The 18,345-nt window shown below is 37.8% G+C and overlaps 1 protein-coding gene across 1 annotated transcript in view; it reads right to left on the bottom strand.

The window, feature by feature from the left end:
* The window catches only part of DOP1A (DOP1 leucine zipper like protein A), a 68,679-nt gene that overhangs the window by 33,642 nt on the left and 16,692 nt on the right, over positions 1-18,345 (bottom strand). Inside the window, exons 7-17 of the mRNA XM_081314919.1 lie at positions 17,192-17,301; positions 16,426-16,534; positions 15,031-15,151; positions 14,055-14,174; positions 12,977-13,091; positions 11,042-11,272; positions 8,568-9,201; positions 6,242-6,516; positions 3,932-4,084; positions 2,463-2,563; positions 366-625 (exon numbers count right to left, since the gene is read on the bottom strand). Of these exons, the coding sequence (XP_081171045.1) occupies positions 366-625; positions 2,463-2,563; positions 3,932-4,084; positions 6,242-6,516; positions 8,568-9,201; positions 11,042-11,272; positions 12,977-13,091; positions 14,055-14,174; positions 15,031-15,151; positions 16,426-16,534; positions 17,192-17,301 (2,229 nt within the window). The remainder of the gene's footprint in view (positions 1-365; positions 626-2,462; positions 2,564-3,931; positions 4,085-6,241; positions 6,517-8,567; positions 9,202-11,041; positions 11,273-12,976; positions 13,092-14,054; positions 14,175-15,030; positions 15,152-16,425; positions 16,535-17,191; positions 17,302-18,345) is intronic.

Below are 18,345 nucleotides of genomic sequence, written 5' to 3'. Positions count from 1 at the left end.
TTGTCCGAGGACGTCTCCGTGGTCATGTGGCCGGCATGACTAGACGCCAAAGGCGCACGGAACGCTGTTACCTTCCCACCGGAGTGGTCCCTATTTTTCTACTTGCATTTTTACGTGCTTTCGAACTGCTAGGTGGGCAGAAGCTGGGACGAGTAACAGGCGCTCACTCTGTTACGCGGCACTCGGGATTCGACCCGCCAAACTGCCGACCTTCTGATCGACAAGCTCAGCGTCCTAACCCACTGAGCCACCGCGTCCCTTATTTATGCTACATTATATCAATATAATACCAAAACTGAAGATATAAATATAATACCAACTTGAGGATATCATGAGAAATCAGTGGTTAATGAGGTGGTACTTACAACCACTACTATTAAATTTCTGCATAAAATGTTTTTCATTTTCATCTTCCAGATAACAGGGAGATTTATTCCAGTACCATTCAGCCTGTACCCTTTGAACAGAAATACGCTGGGTTTTTGGATGGAGAAGCAGCAAAAGCAGAGGTTCAAGGACTCTTGCAATGTCATGCCGTTGGAGGACTTGATTTAACCAGGCCTGTCCAACTGACCAGGTGGAGCCATCTAAGCTGTTAAGACTATCCAACATGATAAATAAAGATCTGAAGAGGGGAAAGAAAATTCCTATTAAAATTACAGGCCAAAAGAAAAAAAATACAAGCTTTGAAACTGCTGTTATGATCAATTTCTCCATCTAGGAAAACCAGATATTCTCTTGACCTGAGGACACTGAGTGCTCCTGGAGTCCACTCTTTTTGGCCAAAGTCAGTCCTTAATCTAGTGCAAAGCTTCCCCCTTCAAAACGGGGACAGACCTACTAGATACCTCATGGATGACATCACTTAATGCAGTGACCCCAAACCTTTTGGATACCAGGGACTGGTTCCGTGGAGAAAGGTTTTTCCGTGGACCAGAGGGGGTATGTTTTTTGTGCTGCCTGCATTCCGTGGATGGGACTTTGCTTCTTTGCGTGGCCTGCTTACTGGGCTGCTGCGGACCGGGGGTTGGGGACCCTGACTTAATGAATATATTAGTCAAGCCAGTGGTGTTCAGTGGAAGAAGAGGCAAGTTCCAGATATGTTCTTTGGCTATCAGCTGGCTATTTAGGAGAATAACTAAAATATACTATTTTTAAAAATAAAGGAATTTCATTCAAGAGAAATTCAATATACTGTATGCAATTTTACACAAAATTTAAAACACAAATTAAATTATATTCCACTACTCACTGGGCACATTTCTATATGCCAGGTGTATGTCACATGCCAAATGCAACATTTGAGGTTTTTATATTTCAAATAAACTTGAAATATGAATAAAAAGTATAAGGAGATCTCTTTTGGTGCCAGTAGCTGACAGTGCTTTAATCTGAGCTTTGGGGGGCAAGGTTAACAGTCTTAAAATAAATGTGGTTCCAATATACTGCACATACCTATAAAACACTCGAAAGTTTTATATTTTTTTGTCAATTTATGAGGTGATCTTTGATCTGAACAAAAGATGCAACCATCTATTAAAGAAAGGGAAACTGTTTTTCCAAATTTTGAATTTTTGCATTTCTATTGGCTAGTATGTTTCAAAAACACCTAATTTACTATAAATATTTTTAAATTCAGGTACACAAAAAATTGCTCCCAATAAAAGTCTGTTGGATATGATAGGATTTGATATGCAACAATTAATGTCTCAAATAATAAAGAAATGTTACTGTTTTGCCTGGACAAAGAGATATTAACATCAGTACTAAAATTTTGAATACATCTTAGATTATGTCTTATTCAGAAAAGAATCATATCTATTGAATACCAATAGAAAAGATTGGGGTAAAGGATCATGCTGTTGGAGAGGCAATGAGGTTAATACTTCGTTTAAATCACTAGCAAATGCTCACAATTGGCTGCCCATGTTAACATTTTATTCAGTAATTATTCTCCACGTAATACAGTTACAAATAGTTCTAAACATACAGTTCTAAAACTTAAATAGTTACTTTACAGTATGAGGGAAGATTGAGATAGTTTTGATCATGTACTGTTAGACCAGATGAAGTCACTTGTATCTGCCATTGTTGCTTTGTCATGAAATATTTCATTTCTATCTCTCTATCAGGTCATATATGGGAGCAATTTTAAAAGAGGTATTGTGACAGATTGCTTTGCTATTTCAAGCATCTTCCCATTTATGTACATGTAAATAATAAATATTAATTCTGATAAGCTGAAACTGAATTTGGTCATCAACTTTATCCTTTCTTGTTTTCCCAAGGATAGTTACTCACTACAATGTCAATTTATCAGAGTAAATTATTTTTTTAAATGTTTCAAAACTATTATGTTCTGAAAATTTCTATAAGCATAACCTCACTATTACAAAAATATATTATTTTACTAAATAATAGTTAATAATTTTCTATTTCATCTATCCGTGTAACTAACTAACCTGTCAAATGAACGACCGTATGATGAGGACTTGTTAATATGGAGGTCTCTAGTGAGATGCCAAAGTACTGCAAACTTTGCATGAGCTTCCATTCTGATTTTCTACAAAACGAAGGAACAAATAAATTCACTCTTAATATAATCCATCAAATTGGGTAAGGAGACAATTATCTAAATCAGTAACAATCAATATAGCTGTCATGTGTTTCTTTCCTCATTATCAGTCTGAAGGAACAACAATTTTAACCAGAGCATTGTTGATGGTTTACAATTGTATTTCTATGAAACGAAAAAAGAATTTTTACTTTCTGTAGTCAGAATTTTAAAAATTATAATTTCATGAAATGGCAAGGAACAAAACTCAGTATCACAAGTAGCAATTTATCTTTGAAGCAGAAGATAGAAAATAGAAATTTCAGAAAGACATCTCCTCCAAAAGGTCGAGGAGCTATTTTGACAGTTTTAAGATCTACACAGTATCCAACTAGTCCATTTCTGCTGAAAGGATTTCTGACATCAGGTGATCTGATTCTTCCTCACATACCTCAAAAATCTGCTCTGAAGGGAACTGGAGGACTTTCCAGAGCAAACTCTAAAGTGCATGGGGGCCTACAGGAAGGGGTGGATGGAGGCTCATACAATGAATGCCCACCTAAAATTCTAAGACAGAAAACAATGAGAGTCTCACATAGCAATTAATGTGCCAGATCTGGGCAGGTACAATCTAAGTCCAACTCCCATTTAATAACAGAACTTACTAGGTGATAGAATTTACTAGAGGTTGAATAAGTCAGGACCAATAGCCCTGTTTCAGTAGAACATACTTCACAAAGTGATGGTTGCAGAAATTGAGTACAGACATGGGTGCCATCTCAAGCCCTCAGAAAAGCAGGATATAATTTACCAATAATAAATGAATAAACAAGATTACTACATAAACTTATAAGTGAAGAAAACTGTCCAAACAATGATCAAGGCATTTCTAAATGTTAGAACTCTTAACACTAATCCTAATGGGAAAAAAAACAGCTATCACAATTTGATTTCAGTAGTACAATGTGATCCTAAATATATTACTTAGAAAGAAATTGGAAGTGAAAATATTCAGAATTGTTTCTCGACACATTTGCGAGACTGACACTATAAACTGTTCAGCTCAGACTGCAAGTATTTTGCCACATGAGGAGGGTGAGCTTGTCATACGTAAAAAATTAGACTGTTATTTTAACTATTTCATACTGAACGTACCATCATGTAAACAATGAATAAAGCTATTCAGATTGCATCTGGGGCGGGGAAGAGAAAAAAGAGAGGAATGACGTGAACAATCCATTTAAGAAGTAAAACTAAAGGTTGCACCAGAACAAAGTTAGAAGAGCAATCCAGGCTGCAAGGATCACCAGAAGAAAGTAAATATGGAAAAGGAGGTTAGAAGAGGAGACTATTCAGAAGAAAAGGAGAAAGGTTTACCTTGTCTCTGTGGGTCAGCTGTTGACTGATAACATCCTCACAAATACTAGAAGACGGAACTAGATTGTGCAACTGGAAAAAAAGCTCCACACTCTTCTGATGGTATTGGGGGGTCCCATCACCCAGTTGGTCCCATAAAGTTAATGCCACACGCTTTGGAAAGTAAAACAGAATAATCACATATATAACAGCCTTTGATGATTTTTTTTTAAAAAGTTTCATTAGTGTAACCACTGAGTCATACCCTTTGGATGTTCTGTTTCAGCTATTGATAAAGGTGTTAAACATTTCTGCTTGAATACAATGCACTTTTGTGTGCACTATAGATCAGCATAATGCTATGGCTAAAGTTCCCACTCAATGATAGAGCTCTGTGACTGACTTCAGATTAACCATTTCTTCCTTAGCCATTTTTTTTCTAGCAGGATTGATAGGGTGAAGATCGCATATGGTACGATACTAGCAGATTCAGCCATAGTTTCATTCCATACAGCAGGGGTGTCAAACTCAATTTCATTGAGGGCCGCATCAGCATTGTGGTTGCCCTCAGGGGGCCGGGTGGGTGTGGCCTGGGTGGGCGTGGCTAGAGTGCGTATGGCCTACTGGGTGGGCGTGGCCAGCTCTACATCATTCGCATCAAGGGTGCCAATGGGGGCTTGGGCAGGAGTGGGACAGATCTGAGGGTCTCTGGCAGGAGGAGGGTCTCTGGGCCAGGGCCAAGGCAGTGGGGGCCGTTCCCTCACTGTTTCCAGGATGGCTTCGCGGGCCACATGAAACCACTTCGCGGGCCGGATCTGGCCCCCGGGCCTTGTGTTTGACATGTCTGCCATACAGCATTAACCTTGTGAACTCGCAGGCTTCCTCCTTCCGTTATATATTCAAGATGGACAGCATTTAATATTTATTTGTTATGTATGGGTAGGGGCGTGGGTCTATACATATGTTGTATGTAGTATGTTTTAGGTGTGTGTCCTGTATGTGTTTCACTTTGAGAGCGGGCAACTAAATTTCATTTTTGATGTGTGCCGTTGTGCCCACGGTAAAAAGTGACAATAAAGGTTATCTTATGAATATCCAGCATCGATAGTGCAGTCAATTCCCCCCAACTCCAGCTCCATATGTCACATCCCACAGCATTCTACAATCCTGTAGCCAGTTCAGAGGAAAGCCTTTTCAGAGAGCAGAGGAAGAAAAAGCCCCAGTGAATAAAAATAGTTTCACTCATGATTTTTCACCCCACCCTATATAAAGCCTAGAAGTAAATGTTATAAAATGATAATTCAAACTAGAAACAGTTTTGTATTCCAACTAAATTTCTTAGAGAATAATACTTTACAATGAATCTCAGCAGCATTATTCTGATAAATCTACTCAGCAAAATAATATCAATTTTTAGTCTGCAGGGGGAAAAAAGAATAAATTAGTACACTGCCAAGGAGAGGGGCAGCTTTAAAATAACAATAATAAAAGCTACAACAACTAACAACACGTTTGATATCACTATTGTGGAAAAGAAAAAAAATGTCTGGTTCATTGATATTGCAATACCAGGTGATGCACGAATTGAAGAGAAACAGGTAGAAAAAAATAACGAAATATAGTGATTTGCAAATTGAAGCTGAGCGATTGTGGAGGAAGAATTTAATGGTTGTGCCAATAGTAATAGGAGCCCTTGGAGCAATACCCAAAGGGCTGCCTAGATACATGGAAATTTTGAACTTATTAGACCTAAATATTCCGCCTTTGCAAAAAAAACAAAAAACCCATCCTACTCAGAACTGCCTATATCCCCAGACATTATCTTAATACCTCTTAGGTCCTTGGTTAGGACATGAACTGTTAAGTTTGTAACAGTCTCAGACTGTGAATCCAATTGAAAATTAAAATAATAACAATAATAATAACAATTACAGTAACAATAACAATGATATTAACAATATATTTGTTATGAGTAACAATATTTAAAAATAACCCTGAAAGCCATAAACAGGACAAATTCCTAAAGAACTAAACTTAAGAATGAAAGAAATGCTGAGTTTCCTAAAGTGAAAACAGTTTTAGTCACGGAACAGGGAATCAGAGTGATTCCCACTCCTGACCCTTTCTCCTATAGCTCCCCATGAATCCTCAGAAATTGTTCTGGAGGCTCCCCAAATTGGCTCTGATAGGAAAGTGGGAGGACAAGACAAGGAAAAAAACCCAAGGGAAATTTTGTTTACCTAATGGTACAAATACTATTGTTGATGCTGATAACACAATCACTCCAAATCAGTTCTTAACTGTTAAAATGTTATGAATGATCTCCCGTACCTTGAAAAAATCTGTCTTTTCAGCCATGTATCTGAGGTGGCCTTGATTAAGAGGAGGTCTGATAACAACAGCTACTCTTCCCTGGTTTGGACTCAGTGGTTGCGCTGTTTCTACACTATTCCGGTTTTCTCCAGTGACAACAGCAATTGACTGAGACAATCCAACTAAGTCCATTATTAAAGAAATAGTAATGCTTTGGACACCAAAATCATTTGCTTGCCTGCAAGCATTCATAAGGGTCTGGAGCCACAAAAGGGGCTGCTCTTGCTCACAATCTGGAAAGAAAGAAATATATTTGTGCTATATAAAAATATAAAAGCATTACCATATCTGACACACATCTGGATAATATTTTTTACATCTTGCTTATCTACTCAACTATCCCGAATATTACATGACTTCGTTTATAGTTCTGGGATACCCAGTAAAATGGATAACAAAAAAAAGAGCCTAATCTTTCAGCTTGGTAACTTTTAGTGAAAGGCAAGATGAAAAGGCCATTCAGCTTAGAGAATTCTAATCAGAAAATAATTTGTTTATGCTTAATTATGCCTTTTTATTTTATTTATTTATTTATTTATTTATTTGGTTTATATACCGCCCTATTCCCAAAGGACTCAGGGCAGTTTACAAGGCAAAATTTAAAAACAATCCAATATAAAATTAAAATAAATTAAATTAAGTCTAGCCGCAAAAATTAAATCACAATTTAAAAATATTAAACCCCTCAGTCCAGACCAGATAGCTCAAAGAGCCAGGTTTTTAGGTCCCGGCGAAATGAACGAAGGTCGGGGGCAGTCCGGAGTTCCGTTGGCAGTTGATTCCATAGGGCAGGCGCGCCCACAGAGAACGCCCTCCCCTTGTGGATCGCCCGTCGGCAATCCTTGACCAGCGGTACCCTGAGGATACACCACCTTTGCTATCTTAGCAAGTAAACTTCAGTTTTGAAACTTACCACTCTGATTTACAGATGCTACTAAAAACAGAAGTGGAACTGGAAGAGTTGTGTCTGAATTTTCAGACCTATATTAATTTATAAAGATAATAACTAAAAACTAGGGATAAAATATTTCATTCCAGGTTCTTGATGGACATGTAACATTATGGTGCACCGAGCTTTTGCAGATATAGCAACTATACATATAGCAACTATATATGGAAAAAGCAAAACCCAACATATACAAAAAGTAATACAAACTTAAATGGCCAAAAGCACTGATGTTAATACTTGAATGTGAATTCAAGTGCCAGACAAGGAAAAACCCAGACTGATTTATTATAACATTTCCTGAATTTAGGCACAGAATGCTGAATATATAGTATTAAAAAGAGCATCAGATGTCAGATGTAAGAATGGACTGTGGAGAAGAAACTGAGACTCATTTTTAAGAATCTAGAACAGCTTTCCACAAATCAGAGACATCAAGATGTGTAGATTCAACCCCAAGAATTCCCCAGTCCACATGACCCTTGCTGAAAATTATAACAGGAGTCATCACATCTGGAAATCCCTGAGGTTGATCTAGAACATGATCAAAGAAGAAAAACTCCTAGGACTCTTGAATATTAATAATACTATACTATTATTAGTCTCCTCTCCATTGAAAAGATTTAATTTCAAGTCTATAACCAAAAGCTTTTCATTATGTTAACAAACCCTTACTCATGTTGATGTATGCCACCCGGATTCCACTACTGCAGGGCAATTTATAAATTCAATTTTTTTTTAAATGTAGCTTGGACTCTGCAGCCAATCAGTCTATTGCAAGGCATACTTTATGGCTACTATGTTGTGGCAGCAATGTTTGTTATATAGCACCTCTACTTCTTTCATTTCTAGAGAAACCTGAGTGTCTGGGGCTTGAACAACTGGTTGACTAGGTTTCTGGGTTTTCCCTAAACAGGGAAAATAGTTTGACCAACAATCAGATTAAACTATGCTTGATTTTATTAGTAGGTCCAAACAACATACTTCTCTGATTAATTGTGTTATGCAAATCTGACCAATGTCAGCATGTCAAAAACAGGCACTAAAATGTAAAGATGTGCATTTAGCTCAATGTCATCTGTACTCTTATGTACACTAATATGTTAAATACTCATTAGTTTGGAGGAGACTTCAAACTGATTCTCAAAATTATGTCTCAGCATTATCTCTAACTTCTATGTTCTAATTTCCCATACAAAGCAACCGTTGTTTGCTTTTCTTTACTTATGCAAAGCAGGGAACAGAAAGCAATGCAGAAATAATCTCCCTCTTCCCTCCAATTCCCACGGTTCAGTCAAACATATAAAAACTTAAGATATCCTATACATAATGACTCACCAACGTCTGCTTTCTCTGCATGGATTTCAGAGGGATGGTTTCCTTCTGCAATGTAAACTGGGAAACTTGAGCATTCAAGAAAGAGCTGACATGCAGCAATGAATGCAGAGTGGTACTCTTTTGGCGTTGTCTTCTTAGCTGTTTTTTCCCCTCTGGATGCATCTCCTTGCGACTCTCTTGTGCATGGTGCAGTCTCTCCTTTCCCTCTTACAAGGTCCTCCTGAATCCCTGTGGCCAAAGGCCGAGACGATGAATTGCTTGGAATGATGTAGAGGTTGATAAATCTGGTTAAAAACTGTTGGGCATATTCCAAACAGCACTGCATTGCAGTCTTTTGAATTGTCATTGTCTTCCCACTTCGAGATCCTGTCCCTTGGGTCCACTTGGAAGGAGGCTGTACGATGGTTTCCTCTGAACCCACTGTTGAGGCAGACTCTGTCTCGGAGGAGGCACTGCCCATAAGGGGGATGGTAGGTACTCCAGGACCCCCACTCAACATCCTGTCAATCTCCTCAGTTGTATCTGCCTGGTATTGTACAAACTCAGTAAATCCACTTTCAGATGACCGACTGCTTGGGGGATTTTCTCCATCCTCAAATGCATCATTGGGATTTTCAACAGCAACTAATGGCATCTACTCAAGACAGAAGAAGATTAAGATTTAAATAACATAAAATAGCCCTTTTTAAAAAAATTACAAGTGAAAGGCAACTGCAAGAGTACATTTCTTTTACTGACTGTATTCTTCCACAATTGATTTTAGAATTTTAATGATCCTCATTCTCAATTTACAAATCCCACATAAAATTTAGACTGAGGCAATCCTGTTGAACACTATGTGGCTTCTGCATATTAGAATAACACAAAACAGGATGATAAAATCCGCCTAATAAATTAAACCACAACTAAGTAAAATCTGACTGAATTCTAATGTATGAGAAACTTTGAGACTGAACTATTTGAATCAAGTTGAATATGACTCTTAATGATTTGATGCACCTTGATAGCAAATTACATACAAAATGATATATTTGAATCTACAGAAGTGCTTAATAAATCCAAAGCCTTCCTGTTCTGTTTAGTACCAATGAATTACTGTGATTCTCTCTCCATATAATTTTACCTGGTTTGCCTTCAGTTTTGCAGGCCACTTTGTCAACAAAGCCTGCCAAAACAGGCTTCTGCAAAAGGCTTCACATTAACCAGTAAAAGGAAGGCTTTTGTCTAATATAAGAAGGGACGCGGTGGCTCAGTGGGTTAGAACGCTGAGCTTGTCGATCGGAAGGTCGGCAGTTTGGCGGGTCGAATCCCGAGTGCCGCGTAACAGAGTGAGCGCGTTACTCGTCCCAGCTTCTGCCAACCTAGCAGTTCGAAAGCACGTAAAAATGCAAGTAGAAAAATAGGGACCACTCCGGTGGGAAGGTAACAGCGTTCCGTGCGCCTTTGGCGTCTAGTCATGCCGGCCACATGACCACGGAGATGTCCTCGGACAAGCGCTGGCTCTTCGGCTTTGAAACGGAGATGAGCACCGGCCCCTAGAGTCAGAAACGACTAGCACGCATGTGCGGGGGAACCTTTACCTTTTACCTTTGTCTAATATAGCAGAGTAGTAGAGTTCCTATACACAGAGGACAAGCAGTGGTGCAACTCAAGAACCAAATATATCTGTGTCTTCAGAGCCTGATTTTCTTTTAGCCTAGAGGCTAGATGAAGTGCTCTTGGCTGTGATATAATCCTGTCTTATTTTCCTGCAAATAGTTTCTTCTGTTTTCAACTTTGTTTTTCAACTTATGAACTGACAAAATGAAAATATGCCAGGTCTGCACTTATGGTTCCATTTATAACAAAAACTGACAACATTTTAAAATATATTCCATCGGTAATCATAATTATCTGACTAAATTATATATTTATATTTAATAGGTTCAAATGCAAAACAAAATTATGAGAAAGTCAAATTATGCATACTTGTTACGTTATTATGTTATTTTTTTTATTTTTATTGACAATAGTATAAAAATAAATTTTGTACACATTTCAATTCCCACCCCCCCAAACTTATTTTTATCTCCCACCGTCCTAACCTTTCCCTGTAACTTTGAAATGATAGACATCGACAACTGAACAGGTTATCAAGACTAAGGTTTCATTATTGTCTTTAGTTTCAGGGAAAGGCGGTATTGCTCTATGGGCTGTAAGGGCAGGAAATGACTTCTAAACTTTCTTCTGTTACTAGAGACAATGAAAACAAGCTTCCAAGCTATGTTGCTGTTGAACATAGAGTACCGAAGACAGGCTTTTAGCACAGAAAATGCACAAACAACATAAGATCTTAGAGACAGTGAAAACCCACCTGTTCTTCAAGGTCGCCAACTTTCAAGCAGCAGAATAATAGTTAAATTGACAGCGTATCTTTTTAAAAAAAGCTAATAATCTGTAATCTTTAAACAAAGCAATGACATCTGCAGAGTTACCTTTTTCTCTTCCCATTCTTTGAGAACATTGTGTCTGTTTGGTAACTGCAGGACACCATCAGTACCAGGAGATAACAGGGGAGGTTGAACTTTGCTAAGAATCTTTGAGCAGAGTTTCAAGGAATCGGTCAGCTCGCACAAGTGCAGTGTCTGAAGATGGCTTGTCAGTGCAGAGATCATTCTAAGTAAAAGCTGAGGCAGATGTTCTGTTTGTATTTCAATATACGTTTCCTAAAAACAAAGTAAAAAGCACATGATTAAATCACCCCTCTTTGATTAATCTAGTGAACTGCAACTTCAATGTAAATGGGCAATCAAATTCCAGAAATTGGATTTTTTTTTAAAAAAAAAGATGTAACACATCAAGTGATACTAATAACTTAATCCAGAAGACTGAGATACCATTCCCAGACTTCTCTTTAATACTGGAAAACCCTACAAAATTGGATAGGTTATAACCCAGGGGCCTGGGGATGGTAGGGGCCAAAGCAAATAGACAGGCATGAACCCCTTCTAAATCAGGGATTTTAAGAGCAACAGAAACTGCCACTGTGTTGCTTTTATTGATTTCCTCCCTCAGTTCTAGTCAACACAGTTTAGTTCAGGGGTGTCAAACTCAATTTCATTGAGGGCTGCATCAGCATTGCGGTTGCCCTCAGGGGGCCAGGTGGGTATGGCCAGGGTGGGCGTGGCCTATTGGGTGGGTGTGGCTAGAGTGCATATGGCCTACTGGGTGGGCGTGGCCAGCTCTACATCATTTGCATCAAGGGTACCTATGGGGGTCTGGGCAGGAGTGGGACAGATCTGAGGGTCTCTGGCAGAAGGAGGGTCTCTGGGCCAGGGCCAAGGCAGTGGGGGCCGTTCCCTCACTGTTTCCAGGATGGCTTCGCGGGCCACATGAAACCACTTTGCGGGCCGGATCTGGCCCCTGGGCCTTGTGTTTGACATGTCTGGTTTAGTTGATTCAAAAAAATTCCTGAAAAGATGGAGGCTTTAGGAGCCGGGTGGGAACTGAGAAGATGTCAGAAGAACAGAAGGAAAGGGAGGGTGTTTTCAGAAGACTTACATGATACAGCCTTATATCCTACACACATTCTTCACATCTATTTACAGAGAAATATACAAAAACATATTCTAGCACACAAGAGAAATCAGCAGAACCTTTAGAAAATTTCAGAAGCGACGACTTTTGAGTAACTCTCATGCACTTTTTAGACTTTCTTTAAAGGAATGAAAACATTATCTGGATAATTCCTCAAATCAACATATGGTTCATTGACAATATGAAAAAATATTCACATATTATAAATATTTTATTTATTCTGTTAATAATACTCACTTGAAAACAAGTTAATAATGGAAACTGATAGGTCAAAAACGATGGTCTTAGACTAGCAATTTCAGTTTTCTCACAACAAATTTTACAAAACATATATTGTCAGATGTGCGCACAAAAGATTGTTTTTCATTAAAAAAAAACAGTAAGAATGCCATACCTGACAAAGCACTCTCATACTTCTAGTAGGCTTTGAAATGAAAAAGCAAAGAATTTGAAGATACAAGAAAGATAATAGGGAAAAAGCATTTTCAAGAGCCTCCATTAACATATATTGTTATCTAACAGGTAGTTGTGATACATGCAAAAGAACTACTGCTATTTAGCAGATTTAACAACAACAAAAAATAATCTACAGTCAGAGCAGAATAGTAATGAGAAATTTAAAAAAAGAGAAATTACCGTGACAAGAAATAAAACAGATCCTACACATAAAGACTAGTCTCCATCTTATAACCTTTAATTGTCAGTACACTGAGAGCCTATAATATTGTTTGTTATCCGCCTTAAAGTCAAACACTTCTCCAGCCCATCTATTTTATAAAACAAAAGAGAACTATTAGGAAGACTATAGTCAGAATGAACAAAGGGAATCTTACCAAAGAGACTATATCCAACAAAAAATCAACCAGAAGGCAAAAGTTGGTAAGAGGGAATTCAGCAGGTTCACTAGCACCTCCAGGCACAGCCTGTAACCGAGCATGCAGAGTCCGCCTATGAATTCAAGCATAGTTTATGCATTGGTAGCACAAGCATCTGCAGGACTAGAAACTGTAAGTAGATTTTGTAACTATTTCTTAAACTATTATTTTAGAATGTTATGGCCTATAACTCTTTATGTTATAAATATGGTTATGTTTGTTTTAAAAGACTTATCAATGTTTTAGGTATTTGCATTTTAGTTTTTAACTTTTTTTAAAAAATTGAATTGTTGTTTTAGCTGTCGTCAGCTGCTGAGAGTCGCTTAGGTGAGATAGACAGCACTACAAATCAAATCAACCAATCAGTGGAAATTACAGAACTGTATTTCAGTTACAAAAAAAAACCAACCACCCCTCTTCACATATATTTTTTTAAAATCAGAATTTCAAAGAAGCAATTAAAAGATTGTGTTTTTCTTTAATCACTATTATTATTTCCCATGGATTAGGCTGCCCCTGAATCCCCTGCCCTTTTACAAACTCATACACTATTTTGCAGAGTTCCCTAACTCTCCAGAATAACTTCTCAAAGGGCAAAAGTTTTAGCAGGGAATTAAAAATCACATCCTGTCATTCCCCCCCCCCCCCAGGAAAAAGACCCCTATACAGAATCATGTTTCATAACCTTCAGCACTGACTGCTAACGTGCATCTGAATGGATTATTATAGACTAAGCACACCGTACACTTACACATATCCTAAAACCAGTGCCTTTCACTAGAGTGAAGTATATTGTGAAGACCATCAAGACAGAAATTATGGGATAGCACGGGCAGTGCACACTCTCAAAAGAATAAAGTGACACCTTCCACATCAGCCCTCCCCTTCTAAAAGACACATCCCTTTTGAATATTTGGAATTATGCAGCTTTTCTTTCCTACAGATCAGAAATGAACCAGTTCTTTTATTTTCTCAAAGAATATGAAACCCTATTTATAAAATATACCTTTTCAACAGTTATTGAAATGTATCTTACCTACAGCATTCTTCAAACCAACGGGCAATGTAGTCCCACATATAATAAGGCTCAAAAGAATTAAACAGAAGATTGGCAGTTTTAATCAGCTCTGCTGTTTTCTTATTTTCCCTCAATTTGCTGAAAGAAAAAACCCAACAGCTCAGTGAAATATGTACATAGTCAACCATCTACTGTATATTCCTGATTCAAACTTATTTCTTTGTTTCTTAACAGCAGTGCTTCATTTTATTACCATCCTTTGCTTCTAGGTTTTTTGGTTCTCTCTCACTTTTACTATCTTTTCCACATAGGACATTTCATAATACTTCCTTCTATATTAAAAAGTGTTCAAAATGTGGGCAAAATAAAAATGTCTGCTCCCCGCCACAAACTTCCTGGAACTCATGTATAAGAAAGTGGCTGAAGAAGTTTAAAAAATTACTCTTTCCCTGATAACAACTTTTCAATTTTAACTTCATGAAAGTGATAAGTAGTAGTGCTAGTAGAGCATTAAGGCCCAAAAGAGTACAATAAGGTGGCAGAAAACCAGAGACAAATAGGATCCTTACTAATGACTTATGGCACTTTCTAATATTAGCCAATCATTACTGAGCAAGTGTAACCTGGTTAATCTGGTTTGTATTCAGAAGCTAACTGGGACTCTGGGTAATATCTGGATTGGGGACCACCTGGAAATATCGGAGCTGCAGACTCAACTAAGAAATCAAAACATATATCAAAAAAAGGCAATGGCAAACCTCCTTGTGGGGCCAAGAGGGAAAAACATCAGAAAAATTGTCCAAAATCCACAATGATCACCTGCTTTGTGAAAATGTTTTTCCCCCTCAATTATCTGCATTTTTTTTTTGCCCAATCGGCATGGAAGCCTGCTATTCATAGAAATCTAATTAACAGCAGCCTTTTTTTTCTGGGAGAAACTGAATGATTAGGACGATGGCAGCAATTTCTTTCTTTCCCCCCCACTCCTAATCACCTGCTTAGTTGAGAATGATCCTTACTGAAGGAAGACTCCATCTGAAGATCCAGTTCCGCTTTGCACTGAGTGTATAATGTCCTAAATACTTCAATTAGTACATCTTCTAATATTACAGGTCCTAAAAATAAGGGAAAGAATTGCAATTATATTGATAAATTATCCTGCACTGCATGTATTTTATTGATATTAACAGATTTTTCGGAAATCCTGAAGAGATCTGATCAACATATTTTTGCTACTCTTGAACTGCTGAGAACAGAATCTTTGCAATATAAAGCTGATTCTTACAAGGCAAACAAATAATTGTGCATTCACCGTATAAATGTTTGCTGGCTTATGTCTCATTGATTTCACTTACTAAGTGTAATTATCTGAAATGATCCACTGATACAGTTGAAAAGTGTTTACATGCACTTTATTCCAGGCATTTATGTCACTAATATTATAAAACTGATTGACTGGGCAAAATAATTTTTACACTATTAGCTGAAATAAAAATGTTCTGAAAACTGTTGAAAACGACTTCAGGGGGAAGACATTTTGCTACTGGAAGTACAATGCACTAACATGATAGCAATAGCACGTAGACTTATATACTGCTTTACAGTGCTTTACAGCCTTCTGTAAGTGGTTTACAGAGTCAGCATACTGCCCCCAACAATCTGGGCCCTCATTTTACTGACCTTGGAAGGATGGAAGGCTGAGTCAACCTTGAGCCAGTGAGATTCGGGCTGCCAATCTGCTGGCAGCTGGCAGTCAGCAGAAGTAGCCTGCAGTACTGCGTTCTAACCACTGCACCGCCACGGCTCTTAGCTTACCTATCTTACTTATCAATGATAGGTTCTTACCTATCATTGTGTTTGTTTTATGGATTCTTAACACATGCATATTACCATCTGTAATTTAATCTACAATCTTGGTTATCTCTAGTGCCATTTTTCTTGTATTACTTATATGATGTAAATTTTTACTGAGATTTGACACGAAATTTGTCCGCTGATGTATCTCGTTGCATTTACATCCCTACAGTGCTAGACAGCTGTTAGATCCCCTAATAATTTCCAATTATTGTTACATAAGCACAATTTTAACTTTTCCCAGGACTCCTCTGGAGTGACACCACCCTTCCCTATGACAATAACTCTGCACCACCAATCTACATAGTAATAGGCTGGCAACAGCATTTGAAGCCGGGACAAGAGGAGCAGTAATTTGAATATCAAGAGAAGGTAAGGAGGAAAGGTTGGCTATAAAATCAGGACTACTGCTTTGTTTATAGTGTATGAACACATGTACTCAGAAAGTCCAAGCTAGTTTTTTTTAAATTCAGGTTCCAGTCTAATGCAACGTTTGCCATATGCTCAAACACACTGCCAATTAAATTTTAGTTACCTAGCTCAGGTTTGTCCAGTAAACTGATAAGAATCCGAAAAGGCTTTAGATCTTGCATCAATGTGCTCTCTTCGCTATGCACATTGACTTGCAGAATTCCCACCATAGCCTGTAACATAAAATACTTTAGAATCAAAACATTTTATGCATTTACGAGAATTTTGGCTAAATAGAAGGTCACATACAAATCTGGTTAATGGACTGTACTAAGTTATGGTTTGCTTAACCATGGAAGGAATCCATGGAAGGAATTTAACTTAAGAAAGGGTTGTGGAAGACAGTTACTTATTCCCCTTCCTTTATGCTTCCACTACTGCCATTCACTCTTCACAGGGTTGCCATCGGGTAGGAGATACAGAAGTATAGCCAGCCGTACCAACAGGCTGAAGAACAGCTTCTATCCATGGGCTGTCAGGCTCCTGAACGGGAAATAACTCTATGATTGACTTGCGAGGCTGTTGTGTTGTGCAATTAGCTCACATGGTGTAACAAGATGGTGGGTTTGTTGTCACTGTGAGTTGTTGGGGGGGCATGAAGGGAGGCTCAGCCAATCTCACTGTACACATGTTGTACTTTGATAATAAAAAGGTTCATTCAAGAACACTTTCTATATCACATTACATAACTGACAATCCATGATCAGTTTAATGTGATTTGCTAAGATTTATTTCTGACGCTACAGCAAAAGCTCACACCATGATCAACTTCAGCACTCAGAAAATTATACAACACAGATATGTCTCTCCAACACACACAAACATATTACCTGAACTAGCATTTCCTTAGAGAATGTATTGAAGTAGTATGTTGCATGCTCTTCAGGATTACTATTCCGTGTACTTCTAGGTCCTGTAATAGCCCCATTGTTATCAAAACCTTCAAGCAAAGAAAATAAAAGCCCAGTCAACGCTACGCTTAGGCAAACCAAGAACAAAGAACAGGGAGCACAAGATCGGAGTTATGAGAACTCACCATTTTGCCGTCCAAATATTGTTGGCAAGAGGAAAGACCATTTTAAGTTAAATTTAATAAAAGGAAACTAATTTAATAAGAGCAAAATATCAGGCTGCTTTTGTACCATATCTATAAAGATTCCCAAGTGTCACAAATAATTTTATGTAGACTTCACGCTTTTATTTCACAAGGATTCAAGTCACTGAAATAGTAGCAATTTTGCAAAATGCACATGCACCCATACATTTATATATGTATATCCAAATCCTAAAGGTTTTTTGTGAGGATTACCTTGCCCTAACTCCTACAAAAATTCTGCACTATGTAAATGTACCATAGAGAATCATGATGTAATAAGACTGCAGGTGACACGTTGCTGCCTTAAGCAAAAGCAGATTGTACTCTCTCTGTGCTATGTACAGAAGCTGATTGGTCTGATACCTGCATTTCACTTTCCATTTCAATACCTGAAATGGAACATATCTGAGGAATAATTGTCTACTTAGGGGTGGAAGACAGCCTGGATGGCAAAGGGAGTTCCATTCTCTAAGAAAGAAACATAAAACAGTTGGCTAATAAGGAAGAGGTATCCTAATTAAACAAGTGCCCTACTTGTTTTAATTAGGAAGGAGCAGCAATGAAGCAATTAATCCATGCAGTCTTAAAACACCCCTAACAGGTAGTATAATATATCCCATGTATAATGGGGAACTGTTTTAGAGCAACAAATTAAGGAACTACACTGCTAAATATTGTATGAATATAAAACCATATTGTTTTATTGTATTGCTTTGTATTATATTCTGATTATTTTACATAATGCCTAAATCCTCTGACGTAGGACAATTTAAAAATGCTATCAATAAATCAAATAAAAATAGATTAGGGAAGAGCTAAATCCACTGTCATCTTCCCCCAATAGCTGATATTGTTCATTTTCATAAGACCATAAAGATCTCTCTCTCT

This window comes from Vipera berus (assembly GCF_964194415.1).
Source record: "Vipera berus genome assembly, chromosome: 1".
NCBI lineage: Eukaryota > Metazoa > Chordata > Lepidosauria > Squamata > Viperidae > Vipera > Vipera berus.
Note: the sequence above shows the minus strand (reverse complement) of the source record. Positions and strands in the feature narration are given on the sequence as shown.